The sequence below is a fragment of the Arctopsyche grandis genome, chromosome 8 (genome assembly GCF_051622035.1).
Source record: "Arctopsyche grandis isolate Sample6627 chromosome 8, ASM5162203v2, whole genome shotgun sequence".
NCBI lineage: Eukaryota > Metazoa > Arthropoda > Insecta > Trichoptera > Hydropsychidae > Arctopsyche > Arctopsyche grandis.
The window spans coordinates 4,410,730-4,429,810 of record NC_135362.1 but is presented as its reverse complement, the minus strand read 5'-3'; the positions used below and the strand labels follow the sequence as shown (position 1 = coordinate 4,429,810).

Below are 19,081 nucleotides of genomic sequence, written 5' to 3'. Positions count from 1 at the left end.
CCCGGGGTCTTGAAATCCTTTGAATCGAAAAAAATCGAATTATTTATTCGATGACGTCACGGATTTACGACCCAACGAACGAAGGTTACATACATACATATATACAAAGTCTCTTTCCAAATTATATATTAGATACTGAGCGGAGCTGAGTAAAACAACTAGTATCTATTTCATAAAATTCAATTTTTTTTTGGATTTTTGTGTTTAAAATAAAGATAGATACCCAAAAAAGATCTCAACAATTTTTATTTTCAAAATAATGAGGGAAACGTGAAAAAATGTAATTTTCTGAAAAGATCACTTCCGCCATACAAAAAAAAACCAGTGGCATGGAGTGGAGTGGAGTGGTCACGGGTTCAAATCCCACTAGAGTACCGCTGCTGGCCAGATCTTGGTTTGTGCCATCAGGTCGATTGTTTCTTATCAGAGTTTGCCAATTTTTCTGATTTTCATTGAAAACGGTTCTTGTAAACATTGGCTTCTCCTTCTGGCTGCATCGTGGGAAATCCAAAGTTTGCACTTTTCACCCTGGTCTAATGTATTCAATTCGTGAAGTTGCCCATTTTTTGGAAATGTCAAAAAATGAGCTCAGTTCATGAACTGTGCAATTCCGTTGTTTTTTGAACTGTGCAATTCCGTTGTATTATTATTATATAAAAAAATATATTTTAACATTAGATCGTCTCATTTGCTTGCACTCAATTATTCCATTTCCAAATGTGGAATCATTTCAAAAGCAATTGCTTATTTTGTTCGAGTCATTCTCCACGCCAGAGTTGAATGACATAACAGCTGCATCAAAAGTACACTTCACATTGACTTTGACTTTTTGCTCGTACATTTTTCCAAGCACAATATTCAACACGCTAGGCTTCTTTTTTTTATTTTCGAAACGCTTCATCAAAAAAGAAGTAATATTTCTCATGCGGCGAGCGCATCTTCTTCTCAACTCGCACTTTCTTGAGATTCTTCTTTATTGTTGTTCTTCTTCAAAACCTTCTTTTTTCGATACACATACATAATAAATTGCAATTTCTGCGTAGCAGATCGCACGCTACAACACTTTCGCGTTGTAATTAATTGAAATGTGAATTTTCACTTATGAAACAATTAACGTCTCACCTATATTGTTCGCAGAACTTCTACTTCTATTTTTTTTTTCATCGAATTGATATTTTTATATGAACGCTTGTAGAACAAAAGAACATACACTTTACACAAAATACATCTATATCAGATTTTACGCTGCCTTTGTTTTGTTTTTGTGCGAAAGTGAAAATATATGAGAAAAATACTACATACTACTGCTACTGCTGGAAAAGATCAAAATCTTCACACACTATCTCGCATAATTTGACGACTTCTAATGTTTGTTTAGAGCTGCTGCTGGACTGTTGATGAGTTTCTCAAGAGGATGTGGAGCTGTTTTAGCTCTACTGCCACCCACAGCAGCTCCTCCAGCCTCTCCCCCAGCATTATCTTGCTGCAGTGATGGATACCACTCAGATCCAGACGCATCATCAGGCAACGAAAACGATAGCACAAGGTAAAAATCCCAAATAAACACAAATTCCAAATCATTAAAAGTAGGCAATTATAAATATGACTCCTGATTTTGAAGATCTGAGCTCGTAACGAGGTACGGACAACTCTTCAACAAATCAAGAGTGGATACGTTAGACGCCTTAGACGCTCTGCCGCCTCTTCAACACGCACACCATCTCAAAGGAAAAATACTATTCTCCGTTATAGTTGTAAGTTTTAATTACTTACTTAATAAGTAAAAGGATTTTTACAGTTGATAGAAATGCATTGTTAATTTCAGCTGGCGTTTAGAGCCTGTCAGAATTTGAGGGACCGGAAAACAATGGAAACTCGAAAGAATCTGGGTCTGCCTGATAATTTCAAATCTCCAACGCTGATCCAACTTGAAGCAGCGGTCAGAAGTGCTCTATCAGAGTCTGTAGAAACGTTTCCACTGGGCGAAGCAGAGAGACAGGTGGCTAATCAGGTATGTAATAAATCGTATTGGCATTGGTCTCGCATGATCCAGATACGAAATTGTAATGTACATTATGCTCGTTTCTCGAACTGCCTATGCCAAAAGCCCACTGATGTTTTGGCGGCGCTGGCTTTGGTCTTGGAGAAATGCTGTTCTTCTGGGTATTTAGTCACGTTTTTATTGAAAACTAATGGCGGAACACCGTTACTACCTTTTAAATTCGACGTCATTAAGTGTCGTTATTGCGCGTAACACTTGAGTGAAAAATTCGAAAAAACAGGCGTTTCAGGGGTCAAAAGGTACCCAGCGTACACTTAATGGGTATATGCGCGCATTCTTGCACTCCACTTGTGGCCATTTCGTGACCTTGCTGTGTATACGTATGTATAGGTATATATTATGGTAATTTGTTTTAGACGTATATGATGGACATTGGTTTTTACAACACGTGTATATTAATATCCGATTTGTACTTATTTCTTTGGTCATAATAAATCGTGCTTATAGCATTTGATTTGTATATATGTCACTAATTACACTGGGTATATATAGTTCAGTGAATAATCATAATCACATACATTTTGACTGGCCCCAATTAGTGAAATTATAATTTTTGACAGTTGGATGATAGTGCGTCACCGACACGAATCGCGCCACCCCATGTCACAACTCTGCTCCTCTCCGTTCCCACAACGATGCTGAACCCCACCTCCCCACAACCCCACTCCTGTACATTTCCACTCTCCTCATGGTCCACGGTCTGTTTCAATTTGGCTTTTTTTGCCGCATGTGTCGGACTGGATGTGGAAGCAAACACATCATTATATCCAGAGAAATGTTATATTAATAGAAGTGGCTTTAGGCGTCATATTGTTGTCAAGTGATGAGTGTCCACAGACAATCCTAAATAGTTTTAGCATCAGTCGTATTTGATGCTTGGTGCTCGACGTACAAATGTCCAATAAAAACTTATCCCTTTGTTTATATTACTCACAAGAAGGACAAACATCGGTAAAAATTGCACAATGCATTCAAAAACACACAATAAACAACATGGGATACATTTTTATAAGTAAATTGATCCGATTGTATTCCGTGCATGGTAGCGTATTTATAGAGACGTACCGCGTAATATTGACAACAATTATTTATTCGTAAGGGCTCTTCTATTATTATTACATTTATCTGATAATATCCTAGCAGCCAACACTTATTTAAGGCTAGGTTAGGTTAGGTTAAGTTAGGGCTGGTTTTATTCAATTGGTTGGTCACGAAATCCCAACGGTTTTTTCTGGCCAGACCTTGAATTTGTGACTCCAGGTCGAACGTTTCGTATCAGAGTTTGCCAATTTATCTGATTTTCATTGAAACTATTCCATCAAATTAGCAACCTTACCCATTTTTTCGCAAATCTCGAGTTTTCAGTAATCTCGGATTTCGCTGAATTGTAGGAAATGCTGCAAATTTATACATTTGACCATAGATGTCTGTATGGATGTTAATTGATGTGAATTTACTTTGAATAATATTATCTACAATGTATCAAATGTAAAATGTTTCTGGCCAGGAAGGCGCATTGGGGCTACCTGTTAGGCCTTCCTAACAATAATAATAAGGTTAGGTTAGGTTTATTTATATTATTATTATTTATTTAAGACTGGTGGTTTTACCCGGCTTCGCTCTGTATTTGTAATATAAACCGCTTAAACATGACTAATCTAATAGTAAACATTTTATTGAATTTCTTTGAATAGTTTTAATTTATTTGAATACGCATTTGTTTTTTTTATTATAAAATTGACTGTCAAACATATATACTGTCTCTTTCGAAATAATATTTACACCAGAATCCGACGCCTGCGCCCCCGGAGGCTTCGCTCTCTAGGAAATTGGCCCCGGCGCCTGCGCCCTCGGCACCTTCGCCCCTGGGGACTTCGAATCCTTTGAATCGAAAAAAATCGAATCCGTGCCTATGAATCGAAAAAAAATAAATTGAACGTGTCGTCTACGAACCAACGAATGAAGGTTACATACATATATGTGCAATGTCTCTTTTGAAATTATATATTAGATAAGGTTGTTAGGGTCCACCCTCGGGCAATTTTTTCTTAACACCCTTAGAAAAAAATTTCGCCTTTAGTACTCTAATCCAAAATTTTGTATGGCTTTTGGCGCTCTAATTTTAAAATTTGGAGTGCCTTTGGCGCATCGTGTGACGCCCTAACTTATTTGGCGCCCTCGGGCACCGCCCGACCCAGCCTCCCCCTAAAACCGGCACTGGTTGGTAGTACGTTTTAATTCGAATTACAAATTCACTGACACTGAGAAGTCAGTGAAATTATAAGCTCACTAGTGAAATCAAAATTTCACAGACAATAACAGTTTCACTGTAACATATACACAATCACTAATGCCTCATAAAAATTTCAGGTTTTATCCACTCTCCATGAATACCCCTGCCTGGAAAGATGCGGTGGACTGTTGCAGTACGTTTCAGACTGTTGCAGATTGGCCTGGATTCTATGCAATCAAATACCACCTCTGACCATCGACACGGACTTTACGCCAGGTGTGTATTCAATTTTACATTTGCATATCAATTGGCATAAAAATGTTTTTTTTTTTAATTGGGCAAAATTTTCAGTTCTGATGAGAGCGGATAAACACGTCCGTTTCCATTCGTCAGACCAGCGTTCAGATCTTATCAAGTCATTCGTCTGGCCTGCGCTGATGGATGAAGAAAATTGCGTTTTCAAGGCCGTCGTTATGACATAAAGACATATTATTATGTCTGTGTGAATATTTTATATGTACATATATACCCTTAGCAGTATAAGCTTGTTTGAGGATTAATAAATTAAACAAAAGTGTCTCATTTTCGATGCAATATTATGATTATGCCATGTAATGTATTTAATATGTAAGCTTTAAAATCATTTAATATATCTATTTATTTAATTTGAATTAATTGTGTGTAAAAATTTAATTGAATTGTGTGTGTGTGTATATTTTTCGACTTTCAAATTTTTATCTATTTTAATGTAAATAAATTATTTATACGCAAATTTGCATTTTTAAAAATATATCAAATTATCACTAGCTATTAATCAAAATATGTATTTACATATTAATTAAATTACATCCCAATGCTTTATATTGCTTTTAGTACAAAATAAATAGAGAAAAAGTATCATTTTGATACAAAAATGAACGTTTTTGTATATGTTTTAATATATTATAATTTTTTTTTGCATAAATAAATCGCATTATAATTATTTAACCTTGAACAATCTATTCAAAACTAATTTAAAGTAACAATAATTATTGATACTTTTATTTTATAATTTATTTCTAGCACAAATGTACATTGGAGTGGTCTTCTATTTTGTTAAATAAAATTTGGTTTTGTGAAACGTACAAAATTTAGTGAAATTTCCAGTCTAATATTTTTCTTTTTGTAATATAAAGAATAAAAATAATAATTTTAAAAATATTTTCCAACTACAAATAAATGGGCTCAATTCTTTATTTTCGCTAAAGAATGAGAGTGACTTATGTTCAAATTTGTACATGCGGGTTGCGAAGTGACGGTAGAAAGCCATGTTTAGATAGCTAGCTGTCATTGCAGCGATCTGGCATAAGATTCTGATGTAATTTTTAATGAGTTCGTTTATGAAAAAACTCCTCTAGCTTCATGTCAGAGATATTAACTGACTTCAATGATAGCTAGCCTCTGTATGTTGGTTAAATATCAAAACGATCTAAAGAGTATAAATGGTTCAAAATCAGATCACAAATTTTACAAGCTGGAATTTTATAGAACTAGCCGGTTGAAGATTATAAAAAGCTTGTAAAAAATATAACACTTTTTAGGGTTGAGACATTTTTTATAATAATTTGTAAGTGAATTAAAAATGTATATGAGAAAGTGTAAAAGCGTGTTATAATATGTAATGTTTATATGGAATAGTGTGAAAAATATAACTGTTATAACTGTTTAACTATATATGTATGTATGTAACCTGTGAAGTTACATAAGTAGGGGCGGCGAGCAGGCGATTTTGATAGCCGGCTGTCAACGCGTCGATCTGACAGTCAATTTGATGATTTCTTTAATGATTAAACTCCTCAAGCGGATTATATGAAACCGATGGGAAGAATGGAACTGGTTCACACAGTCAATGAAACTAATAAAAGCTTGTAAAAATCCATTCTACATTTCTTTACGAAAAATATAAGATTATGAAATTTCGGCAAAATGGGGACCTCTCCAAAGTACATGTGAAATGTTCATACATTTGTAATTACATAGACATTATTGATTTTGTTTGTTATTTTTTACGTATTATTATTATAAATTGTGAGAATGTTATGTATATATTATTATTTTAATATGTATCATTTTATCATTTGAAAATAAAAATATTTGTATTAAATTTTCTGTTTTTTCATTTGTCAAACTATAAATAAACACGTTTACACTACAGATAAAATTAATCAATACACTTGACAATATTGACCTCTGCTTTAATAATAACAAAATATGAGTCAATAAAAAAAATCAACTTTATTATACAATTGCATCTGAATTAATTCACTGTAAATTAACCGAATTCATGGAACTCCTACACTTCGTGTGAATTAATAAATTCACTGCAAACTTAGCACGGTTCAAGTACAGGGCCACTACTAAAATATTCGTTTAAAATAATTAAAAAATGCATCGAAAATATTAAATCAATTTTTTTACCATGAATGAGTCACACATTTGAATCTACGAAGAATTTATAGTAAAAATATCACATGTCTATTAGAAATAATAATATTTTTGTGAAAGTTTAATTAAAAATATACTACTTTATAAGTAATATACTGCAGTTTTAATTTGAAAAAATTTAATAAGCTTCACGTTCATATGATATTGATGTCGTCACTCCCCTTAATTGATGGAGCGTATCGTTATAATACTTGCTTACCTCTTTATAACAGGCAAAGTATTCATTGTGTATAGTCCCTTTAAAAAAAGTTAAAAAATATTGAAGAACAGTATATTTTGAAGCAGTTTTAAAAATGGTTACCTGATAATAAGCCAGTAATGAATTTTACTATCCAGTTATTGGTAGAAGTGTTTAATGTAGTGTACTTATGTAGGTATCTTCACAGTTGGAATAAAATCTCATTCACAACAATGACAATTGCGAAGGATAAATTTAAAACGTAGTAAACGACATCTGTGACGGCTCTAAACTAAATTTAAATTGACTTAATTCTTTTTTTTAGTCAGACAGAGCATCATCTGTAAACAAGCGAGTACTACACATTCACGAGCAGGCCAAAATAATTGCATCAATTCAGTAGACCTTCAAAACTGGACAGTTTAACATTGATACGCATATTTCCATAAAAAGTTTATTGTGCCTCTTGATTTAATAATATAATTAATTAAAAAAAAAACTGCTTAATTAAAACATTAACAGTACTACGTTCACATCAAAAACAATGATGAGATTTGTGATATTTGTGTGCAGTGTATAAAAATGAATTTAAACAAGAAGCAATTGTCTTTTTTGAACGTGGTGCGAGGATGGTCTGAAGATGATGTTATTAATTACTTGAAAAATAATAATTTAGAAGAATATTTGTACTTTGCTAGAGAAAAGTCTTTAAATGGATCCAAACTATTGGTCAGTATTTGAACGTTTCAAGCTAGGAGTGTTTTAATAGTTTTTATATCGTTTTGTTGTTTTCAGTCTTTGTCTGATGGAATTATAGCAATGTGGAGGCCGAAAATTGATCATAAAAAGATCATGAATGCAATAGAAGATCTAATAAAAAATCCACATAAGTATTTAGAGAACAAACAATCCAATGAAGACACTTCAATCGTAAATACAAAACCAACTGTACCTGAGCGTCCCAATTTGTCGATAGATAAGTCAAAATCTTCACCGGAAAAGTCAATAGAAATTTCTAGCAACCAATTAAAATCAATTATGAAGAATATGGCCCCACCTAAAAGTTTTTTATATGGTGGAAAAGTCAAATTAAACTTGATCCAATGCAGTCCTTATGTACGTATGAATGGTAATGCAAATATAGAGCTTCCACTAGTACCAAATTTGGATGTAAAGAAATCTCAAGACAGAGGCTATTACGAAATGACGAATCGAGTTGAAAAATCACAATCAGAAGACAACCCTTATGAAGAATTGAACTTTTCTCAAATAGAATGTGATAAAAAGAAGATAGGGATATTGAGGCGTATTCTGAGACAACCTACCGTCAAAAAGTGCAATCCAAGTTCAGAAGAGGTGAAGCAAGGACGCAAATCTAAATTGGCGAAAGTCCAAAGTTCATCAATAAGCAATTACAATATAAACAGGATAGATTTAGAAGACGACTTCAGCAAGGCGTCTTCGGAATTGAAGAGTTACAGAAAAATATCAGATTGTTCCGAAGACGTGGCACATTCAAAACCTTCTTCTTCTAGCGATAGGATCTTCACGTATCCTGAATATTCAGAAATAAACGAAACTGATACGTTTGAAGAAGTCGTCGAAAGTTTAAACTATACCGAAATGAACGTTGCCGAAATTGTGATGAGGAAAAAAACGGATGCAAATGACGGGAAACGCTCCAGACAAACGTCCGATTACGCAGACACGGACGTGTTGGAAGATGAAGAAACTTCCAAAAATGGAAGTAATCTGTCAGATATGGCTTCTGAATCTATCGTGAATGACTGCACAGACAATTCCGTTCAATCTAATTTGATGCAATTAGAAGACGAGGCGACGAATGAGGCGCCAGCAGGGGTTGTCGAGGCGATTAAAGAAGAAGAAGCTGTAATTGATGTGGATTTTAAGAAGTACGGAATGTTTTCAGACGAGCACTTCTACGAAACGCCTGAAATGAGAGAGGATTTGTTGGAATTTTTCTACTCGCCGGACGGATATCTTGCAAGTGAGTTTTAACACACTTCTAACTATAGTTTGTTTACTTCGCAGTAATATGTAATGTTTTTATAGCAGTGGCTATATTAATGGAGCATTAGATTCGGGACGGGAAGTTTGTGGTTCGATTCCTGGTGTGGTCCCAAAGTTTATTATTATTTTTATTGTATCGAACGATGGCTAAATCTATTGGTGAAATCGGCATTAAGAGGGCTGTACACCAGCGCCTTGTTCATACAAACGTATTACACTTCTCTCTTCCTCAATAATGGCACTAGAGAAATTATTTTTTAATAAGCTATGGATATCTACTATTGACATGTTTCTATGGTTTTATTTTATTGATTAGTTATTTTTTATAGGAGTTAGAAGCCGCCAAACATCTATAAAATCGCCTCTTTTTTACACCCACGAAAAGAGTCCAGCGTGTTTATTTGACGGATGATTTTTAAAAAAATACGACGACACAAACATAGAAAATATCTTTCTCATACCGATTATGAAATTTTTTTTAAAATTGGTCCAGTTTCTGAGGAGAAAGCTGGAGAATACGAAACCTCAATTTTGTCGATTTTAAATAGATATTATCTGGTCGAGGCGCAACTGTCGCATTCACTCAATATATATATATCGAAGAAAGGAACGGCAACAAAATTAAAGTTTCGGGTATCCAGCCCTCTTAAGTTTACAAATCTTACATATGTATAAATATATGATTTTTTCTATTATGTATATCTACATATGTAGTTAGTTTGTATAGTTCTTTCAATTCGTTGATTCATTGATATGTCTATGTTTTGTTTTTATCAAGAAACTTTGAAACTTGGTTTATTACAAATGATTCTTTTCTAAAAAGTATTCATAGTTCTTCACCATATACGACTATGAATGCAAATACGTTATACTTTAAATGTCTCCAATCCATCATCACCTTGTCTTCTAATTTTACTATTTATCATTATAAAAGGCAATGAGAATCATTTGCCAGCAGCATAGCTCAATAGTTAGCGTATAATGCTAGCGATTTAGAGGTCCTGAGTTCGAGCCCTGGTTTGACCTCGATTTAAAAACATTATACGCTGTATGATTCGAAGTATTTTTGAATATTTGGGACTCCAAGTCAATCGTTTTCTATCAGTGTTTGTCAATTTATCTGATTTCATTGTTGAAACGGCTCCTCACCAAATTGACAACCAACCTACCTACTATTTGTCACCACTATTTGAATATGATTTCCATTTTTCATTTTATTACAGTTAAATTTTATTACTATTTACCACTGAACCGATTACGATGGAACTTTCAGGATTTGTTGTATGCATGTCCGGGAAGATAACTATGAAAAAAAAACGGGATAAGACCTCTTCATAATAATATTCGTAATTACGATTTTATCGACGCGAAAGTATGAAGCGCCAGTGCGTAGTTAAGGAAATGTGTACGTCGGTAACCAACTTGCGCGCACGCATGCCAACGTACAAATACATTACGTACCACTCATACCAACCTGACACTACTTACCACTCATAACAATCCTACATATGTATATAAATCAATGTTTGTCTGTCTGTCACGTATGCGTTCTTATACTTTACTATAATTTGAATGTGATGAATGAGTGGAATCTTAATCTACTCTCTTCCATTTGGGCCTCGCTGTGATTTTATTTTTTATTCATATTTTGTTTTATTTTATTTTACTTTTTCTTTCTCCTTTGTACATTTTTATATACTATTTTAATTTTGTTCAGTGTAAACAAAGAATGGGATTTATGGATTTTATTTTTAATTTTTACACTTTTGTTATTTTTTTTCTCTCTGAATGATGTATTATTTTCCTTTTGTTACTTTTTTTTTATTATTTTACCATGTTTTCTGCTTTTGCTTTTTTCCTTTATTTACAGTTTACTTGTTTTTATATATTTTTCAAATGTAGGCCATTGTGGCGCATTAGGTTCTTCCTGTAATGCCACAATGGTCCAAAACTATTAAATAAATAAATAAATAAATAATTTGATTTGATTATTAAGTATTAATTTGAAACTGAAAAATTCGGTTATCGAAACGCATCGAGAAACGGGAACGGGAACGGAAAGTGCAAGCGTTATTGTACGATGGAACGATGGAACTTTCTGGATTTATTATATGCATGTCCGGGAAGCTTACTGTGGAAAAAAATCGGCCAAAAACTGAAACGGAAACGGGAAAAACAGGAATGAGTGGCATTGCAACGCAATAATTTCAAATCTTTTCGCGTCGCGACATGCGTTGTTAGGGTAAAATAAACAAATAATTGAATAATTTCAAATGTGTCTGCGTTTTTCCGACAAATGGGAATGGGAACGGGAACGATAACGGGAACAGGAACGGGAACGGGAATTGCATGCGTTATTGTGGCATTGCAACGCATGCCGGGTTCAGCTAGTATATGTATATATATATATATATATATATATATATATATATATATATATATATATATATATATATATATATATATATATATATATATATAAATATATATAAATATATATATATTTGAAGTAACGTTTATATTACACTAGATTCGTGAAATTGCTTATTATGTGAAATCAGCAAAAAATACATTACAAGGCTGTTGCTTTTTGCATGAAACTGGCAAATTACCTGTCGGTTATATTAAATGGAGATGAATTTAGCAAAGTAATCTAATAAATAATCTAGTAATTTACAAAATATCATGGAGAAAGTCTAGTGTTGTTCGCCAATATCTTTTCCATGGAAATTGAGTCGTCAAAAATACTAATATGTACACTCACCGTGCAGATGTTTGGCATGAATACACAATACGGCACTCTCCACCCATAAATCTTTATTGTTATTGCTGAAACCTTTCATCGTGGCAATTATTGGCAATTAATTAGCGCTACTCTCTGTTTCAGATAACCTTTCAGCAACGGGCATAATCGTAGAAGATTATTTAGAGCCGAGAGAATGCTTTCACGATTCCGGAGAAGCGGCCATGGACTCCTTGGCCGAGGAGATGATGAGATTGTTCGATAGAAATATGATGGCTAGACAAAGTAATTTCAATAGACTAGTACATAGAAACTTGTTCGCTGATTGATTGCATTGTGAAATTTGCCTGTTCTTAGACTTGGTGTTAAAAGACAAAACAAATATTTAACCATGTGTTGGCACTCGGGAACATTTTATTCGCTTTTCACACACATGGTAGAAGTACACAGAAGGGAAGTTTTCTATTTTGTTTCCTTTCGTATACATTTGTTTTATTAGTGTTTTTTTTCCCACTGAGGTTACAAACTCGATACTGCGAACTCAATATTTATTTAGTAAATTAATTTAATCCTCTTTTCTATACTCTTTTCTAGGTGTTTGTATTTTTATTTTATTTTGTAAAACGTTGATACATTCCAGCTTTTCAGTTGAAGATCAACACTTTTACGATTCCATTAAATTATAATAAACAAAAATAATGAGCAGTCTAATGTATCACATTAAACTGCTCATTATTTTATTACTATCCACATATCTACGTAATCAATAGGAAAGTAATTTCATCTCAAGAATGACCTTGAAGCTACTAAAATCTTGGGTTAATCCGATATAAAATAATCATATACATATATAATGTCGATATTATGTGTGTCTGTCTGTCTGTGTATCTGAGATAACGCTTGCCGTCTTATAATAGTGATTACATACATACGTGTGTCGTATTAAAAATATAAGCAATAATATCATACAAAACATTTTATTCAATATTACAAATTAATTTGTACACTTTCTATAAATACAGCAATATTTAAGATTATTCAAATATTATATTTTCAGTCATGAATTTTGATTTTTAAATGCTTTTTATTATTACGAAATTCTGTTCACAATACATCTTATATCTATTTTAATAGCAATAGATCTACTGATAATTTTCTATTTTACAATTTTAATTTAATTTTGTTAGTAATCATAGTATTATATTATTCTAATGTTAATGTACAGCATAATGTTCAGTCATGAATTAATTTTATAGGATATTCACAAATAAAAATTACATTATCTTATAAAAAAATACATCAAAACGTTGTTCCAGTGCAAATGCCACTTTATTTTAAATCATTTTTGAGGTCAAATGTACATATGACTTGAAATCATTCACACAAGAAATTAAATTGACAAAAATAATGCAAACATCATATATATAATATCGCTATTCTGTGTCTGTGTGTCTGTGTAAGATAACGCTCGCCATACTATAATAGTCGTTTCGATTCGACATACATATATGTATATGTCGAATCGAAACACATTACAGCTAATACATTGCCAACAAAACGTACGAATATAATAACAAAAAAAAAATCTATGTATACATATGTATATATATACATATATTTCCTCTAGGCAAATGGACGGCGCTAAGTCTCTGAGTATTTAGCGCTATATATTGAATATTTATTTAATTAATTTTTCTATTGGTGTTTTTATATTGTTTACATGTAGGTATATAGGTAGTTTTTACCATTTTTTTCATATTTAATAATTAAATATAAATATTAAATTAAATATATTTAAAAGATATTTGAAAAAAATTTGACTGCGTGCGGATCGAACACAGGTCCGACACATTGCTTTTAATTTAATTTTATTTAATAACTTAATATGCCATAGCCCATACGATGATATTTCAACGGGCACAACACTAGTACATATATATATATATATATATATATATATATATATATATATATATATATATATATATATATATATATATATATATATATATATATATATATATATATATATATATATATATATATATATATATATATATATATATATATATATATATATATATATATATATTTATGCAGTTACTTTTAGAAAGAAATAAATTGTTTGACTTGTAATTTAGGTTGAATAAACACATTGGCTTCTGTTTATTAGAAAAATAATAAACGTCAATTAGAATTAAGATTGAACAGTCCTGTCGTGAGCTTTTTCTCAGAACATTCAGCCTCTTCCTTAAATGTGGTTTCGTTTATTACGTCTATCACAGTCACTTCGGATACTCGACAGAACGTAAACACATCTATTGTACTATTACAATAAAAAAAATTAAAAAAAAAACAGTGAACTAGCCCTAATCAAACCCGACCGAATACCATTAAAGTTTCAAAACGGAAACGACAAACAAATACTTACGATAATAATAAAAAGTAACAAAAGCGCTTTGCTATAAATTTAGGTATATTGGAATGCCAAATAAAAATCACATCAAACGGTGCAAGTATATATACTGCACATAATTATTGGCATGTCGGTTGATTCCTGGGTATTTGTTCGATTTAATGGTATTATTTCGCGTTTCTTGGAAATATTTTTGTCCATTGCCAAAAGTTTTGTTTACTTTGCCAAAACGTTTTTCATTAGTTGGTAGACGGGCGCGCATTAAGCCGGTTTGTTTCCTCGTTGGGCTTGCGATGCTTAAATAGTTTGGTATTTGGCTTTGTAATTATTCTGGAAATATGTGCTGGTGTGTGAAGTTGACTTGTCCTATTCTTTTGAACCTCGGTGCCAGAGTTTACTCGGAAGTTGCAGATCTATTTTACAGAGCTATGGTGGGTCATAGAGTTAGTACTAGGAGTCAAGAGCAGTTGAACAAAATTGAAAAAGGTTTTCTAGTGTTTAATTTATTTCGATACAAAATATTAAATAGAAATCCACATATGTTTTCTCAACTCATGATCTTATATAAACAATGCAAAACACTTGCTTTTTTATAATAAACCTAACCTATTATATGTTGTAATGAGAATGTGTTACAATCAATTTGTAAATTTTGATACAAAAACTGACTTTATGCATCTAGTATTTTCTAAATCACATCAGAGCGCTTATTTATAATGTTCTTATATAGATTTTTCATTTCAAATTTACACTTTTTCATTTCAAATTAAAGCTTTTTAATTTTTTTAAATTGACCCTTTTTCGTTACAAATTGGCATTTAAAAGGGGTAAATTTGATATGAAAAAAAAGAGTCAATTTAAAATGAAAATGGGTCAATTTGGAATGAATAACCTGAATAAAGAGCTACTAAAACAAATTAAAAACTAATGTATAAAGTACTTCCAAAATTACTCAAAATGTGTATTTTGATTTTTAAATGCTTTTTATTATTACGAAATTACGTTCACAATACATCTTATATTTATTTTAATAGCTACTGATCTACTGATCATTTTCTATTTTACAATTTAATTTAATTTGGTTAGTAATCATAGTATTATATTATTCTAATGTTAATACAGTACAGCATAATAGGAAAAATAGCTCAAAAACCTATTTACAATCCTTATAAATGCTCATAATACATCTAATACATAATATTAATTAAAGACTCTCTAAAGTCGATGACCTAAAGCAGATTGTGTTTAGGTAATCTGTGTGTTTATACCTGAAGGGTATAGACATTGTGTTGTAATCACCGAGACTCTTCACAAGTGTGTTTGTATGGTTATTAGTGATTCTGTCATAGAATCTACTGGTTAGTTTGTCAAAATGTGTATGTATTTTGTATATATGACTTTTTCTAAATCCCCAACTATCTTTTTTTATTATTTATTGTATATTTTATTAGTATTTATCTATAATTTAATCGTTAGACGAAGAATGGACTGTTAAAATTGAATGAACATAGAAATTGACTGAAATTTTGTGACATAATACTACTTCCTACACTTATATAGTAGTAAATATCAATACTACTAGCCAGCTGAAAATTCCTGGCTTCCTGATGGCCCAGTCAGTCTTTGACAGTCATTATTAATCATAATATTAATTAAAAAATAGTTGTTTTTGCATTGTTTACTGACTTTCTTAGTTTTTGATTTGAATGCAAATATTATGTAATTTATTTTCAATCAATTGAGCATTTGTTTTAATAATATACATATTATTTATATGAAATCAAATAAATAAATGTAAAAAACATGCATCTAAAATCAATTTTCAGAATAGAATGAGTTGTTCAATACTGAATCGTACATTTTGAAATTTGTTGCTTTGAGGAACCGTCTAATAGTTTTTCATTTGATTTGTTTTATTTTACAGATGTACCGGCAAACAAATCCGAAATAGAACGTAAGCAATCTTTAGAAGGCAACTCCTCAAACGATGATCAAACTGATGTGACGACGTCTATCTTCAAAGATAAACCTCCAACGCCAACGAAGCCAAGCATGCCACTTTGCACCCAACCACAACCGAGATCCAGGGACAAAGCACATGTGAAAATTCCACCGATGGACAACCACAGACCCTTCGACACACTCCAAAAATGGAACGAATCCTTGAGAAACAGCGTGAGACGAAATAAAAAGGAACCGGTCAAGATGAACATGGCAGAGAGGCCGCTGCCTGTACCAGTTGAAAATGAATTTTACTACATGGAAGTCGGAAGGACAGAAGCTGAGAGTCTTTTGGAAGGGCAGCCAGATGGTACTTTCATATTGAGACCTTCCAGTCAAGTAATGCGACTTACTATTAAAACTTATACATATAAATTTGTAGGATTGTGTTGATTAAATAAGATTTTTTCTTTATTTTTAGAGTTCTCATGCTTATACAGTAACGTTAATGTACCAAGGAAGAATCTACAATATTGGGTGTAGAAAGAGACAAGATGGACGACTCGCTCTTGGCTTCACCAAAACTGCAGAACCAAACTTTTTGACCATTCATGAGCTGATTGAATATTACTATTCTGAAAAATTAATACTTTTGGTCGATGGAAAGAAAGTTGGTAGTACAGTTTTGAAGCGTTTACATCCATAGATTTAATTGATATTTTGGGTTTTGACTGCTTCTGTAAATATATGGCATTAATCCAGATCCAATTCTACTTTTTTTTACATTTATATACTACATGAAATATCATGAAACGACTATTATAGTACGGCGAGCGTTATCTTACACAGACACACAGAATAGTGATATTATATGTATGATGTTTGCATTATTTTTGTCAATTTAATTTCTTGTATATGTACATTTGATCTCAAAAATTATTTCAAGTTAAGTGGCATTTGCACTGGATCAATGTTTTGATGTATTTTTTTAGGTTGTGGCTATTTGCAGGTACTATATCTGAGAATTATTGGCTATTTGCAGGTACTATATCTGCGACAGGCGCAAAGCTTTCTGCGCATGCGCGTGAACTAATAATCCGACTATAATTTCTTACATTTAATGTATGCTAGACTTGTTTAATCAATCGTTCATTATACATGAGGCAAATAAATTTCGCACGTTATTATAATAGATTTATATAATTTAGCTAGTTCGCGGCTTGTACTTGTATGTAGGTATTATACGTTGTATATGATCATAATTTTCTAACAATTAATAATATTAACTAATTTGGATTATATTTTTTACTCTACGTCACTTTACGAGTTCGAACTAAATTTTAAGAGGTTTAAAACAAAATTTTAACAGTAAACACGCTGACAGTGACAGTTCACGTGCATGCGCAGAAGGCTTTGCGCCTGTCGCAGATATAGTACCTGCAAATAGCCAATAATTCACAGATATAGTACCTGCAGATAGCCAATAATTTGCAGATTTAGTACCTGCAAATAGCCACAACCATTTTTTTATAAGGGAATGTAATTTTTATTTGCGAATGTCTTATAAATTTCATTCATGACTGAAAATATAATATTTGAATTATCTTAAATATTGCTGTATTTATAGAAAGTGTACAAATTTAATTTATAATATTGAATAAAATGTTTTGTATGATATTTTTGCTTATATTTTTATTACGACACGTATATGTAATCATCACATAATACGTATGTGTTTTTTTTAAATAGCATGTGTGAGATTTCTAAATAGGATTCGCGCGTCTTTGCTAATTTATTTTCTTACGCCAATTCGATTACGTATGAGATAACTTTTAGCGCAACCCACATGTTCGCACAAATTACTTGTATAAATAGAATTAATGCATTTGCTGAGAAAGTTTACTGGACGCGTCAATCATTTGTTGTCAAAACGTTATAACTGGCAGATCCTTTTGCAAAAAATCGCCCGATGTTCAAAAGTTCTACTCGTAAAACAGTATAAAATTAATTTTAAAATGGTGCTAGTGCTAAATATAAAAGTAAATTTGTGCAAATCTAAATGTTGACAATAACCATATTAAATAGTGTAATAGGAAATTGAATAATTTTCAGTAAAATAGTTTATAAAACACTTCAAAACAATGAATCTATCAATATATATATACAAAAGAGTATTCATAATTGCATTGGTGGTAGTAATTATGTTTATTATGGCTGCAAACAAATCCGAACGACATAAAAGATACCTGTTGAATTTAGAACTACGTCAAGCATTAGAAATATTTACACTTCCGAAGAGATTTTCAGGTGAGTGCAATTTAAAACTATATATTGATGTAACAATAAATGATCATTTGTAAATAGTATTGATATCGCCATGTTTTATATGAGGTTTTCAACTTTCTACAGTACATATGTTATAATATATACTTTTTAGACGTGTCTCAGTTGACTTCTTCTTCCGTCAAACCGCTGCAAAAAACAGTCGATGTGGAAAAACAAGTATCTAGACATAAATGGACTCCGTCATCCAAACGATATCAGTCTTGGAATGTGAAAAATGTGTCGAAAATACCGACGCAAATTGAATCTGATGTCACGAGAAAGAAAAATCGTAATATAGCTCTGTATAGTAGTCATTTATCACCACAGAAAAAAGATGAGATAAGGAGATTTAGAGAATATGATGCAACCAAGAGAAAAGATATGTTGAAGTCAAAAATATCAAAAATGCAAGACAAATGGGCCAGAAAACATTTTGAATTGATAACGGATCCCGTATACACATTTTAAACTGACTAATTTTTGTTACAAAATGTATACAGTACAAATTAATATAACTTTTATTTAAGAATTTATTTATTTCAGAAGTAAATACTACATTATATATTGTGACTAACTAATAAACTGACTTATACTATTATGTGATTTTTAATATCAATTTGATCATCTGATTTTTTTTGTATTTGTATTACACATACACATTCTAGTAT

At 31.8% G+C, this 19,081-nt stretch overlaps 3 protein-coding genes across 3 annotated transcripts in view; all 3 read left to right on the top strand.

The window, feature by feature from the left end:
- The window catches only part of LOC143915593 (uncharacterized), a 39,336-nt gene extending 34,272 nt beyond the window's left edge, over nt 1-5,064 (top strand). Inside the window, exons 6-10 of the mRNA XM_077436301.1 lie at nt 1,379-1,546; nt 1,622-1,754; nt 1,826-2,011; nt 4,433-4,571; nt 4,647-5,064. Of these exons, the coding sequence (XP_077292427.1) occupies nt 1,379-1,546; nt 1,622-1,754; nt 1,826-2,011; nt 4,433-4,571; nt 4,647-4,777 (757 nt within the window). The 3' untranslated portion in view covers nt 4,778-5,064. The remainder of the gene's footprint in view (nt 1-1,378; nt 1,547-1,621; nt 1,755-1,825; nt 2,012-4,432; nt 4,572-4,646) is intronic.
- A 2,406-nt stretch (nt 5,065-7,470) lies between these two features.
- On the top strand, nt 7,471-16,807 carry LOC143915797 (uncharacterized). Its single transcript, XM_077436613.1, has 6 exons — nt 7,471-7,686; nt 7,753-8,965; nt 11,876-12,033; nt 14,504-14,633; nt 16,072-16,487; nt 16,570-16,807. Exons 1-6 carry the CDS (start codon nt 7,540-7,542, stop codon nt 16,792-16,794), a joined length of 2,289 nt encoding a protein of 762 aa, XP_077292739.1. The 5' UTR covers nt 7,471-7,539; the 3' UTR covers nt 16,795-16,807.
- Nucleotides 16,808-17,981: 1,174 nt separating this feature from the next.
- On the top strand, nt 17,982-19,003 carry LOC143915594 (uncharacterized). Its single transcript, XM_077436302.1, has 2 exons — nt 17,982-18,395; nt 18,526-19,003. The coding sequence occupies exons 1-2, from the start codon at nt 18,230-18,232 to the stop codon at nt 18,879-18,881; spliced, it is 522 nt and encodes a 173-aa protein (XP_077292428.1). The 5' UTR covers nt 17,982-18,229; the 3' UTR covers nt 18,882-19,003.
- Nucleotides 19,004-19,081: the final 78 nt, after the last annotated feature.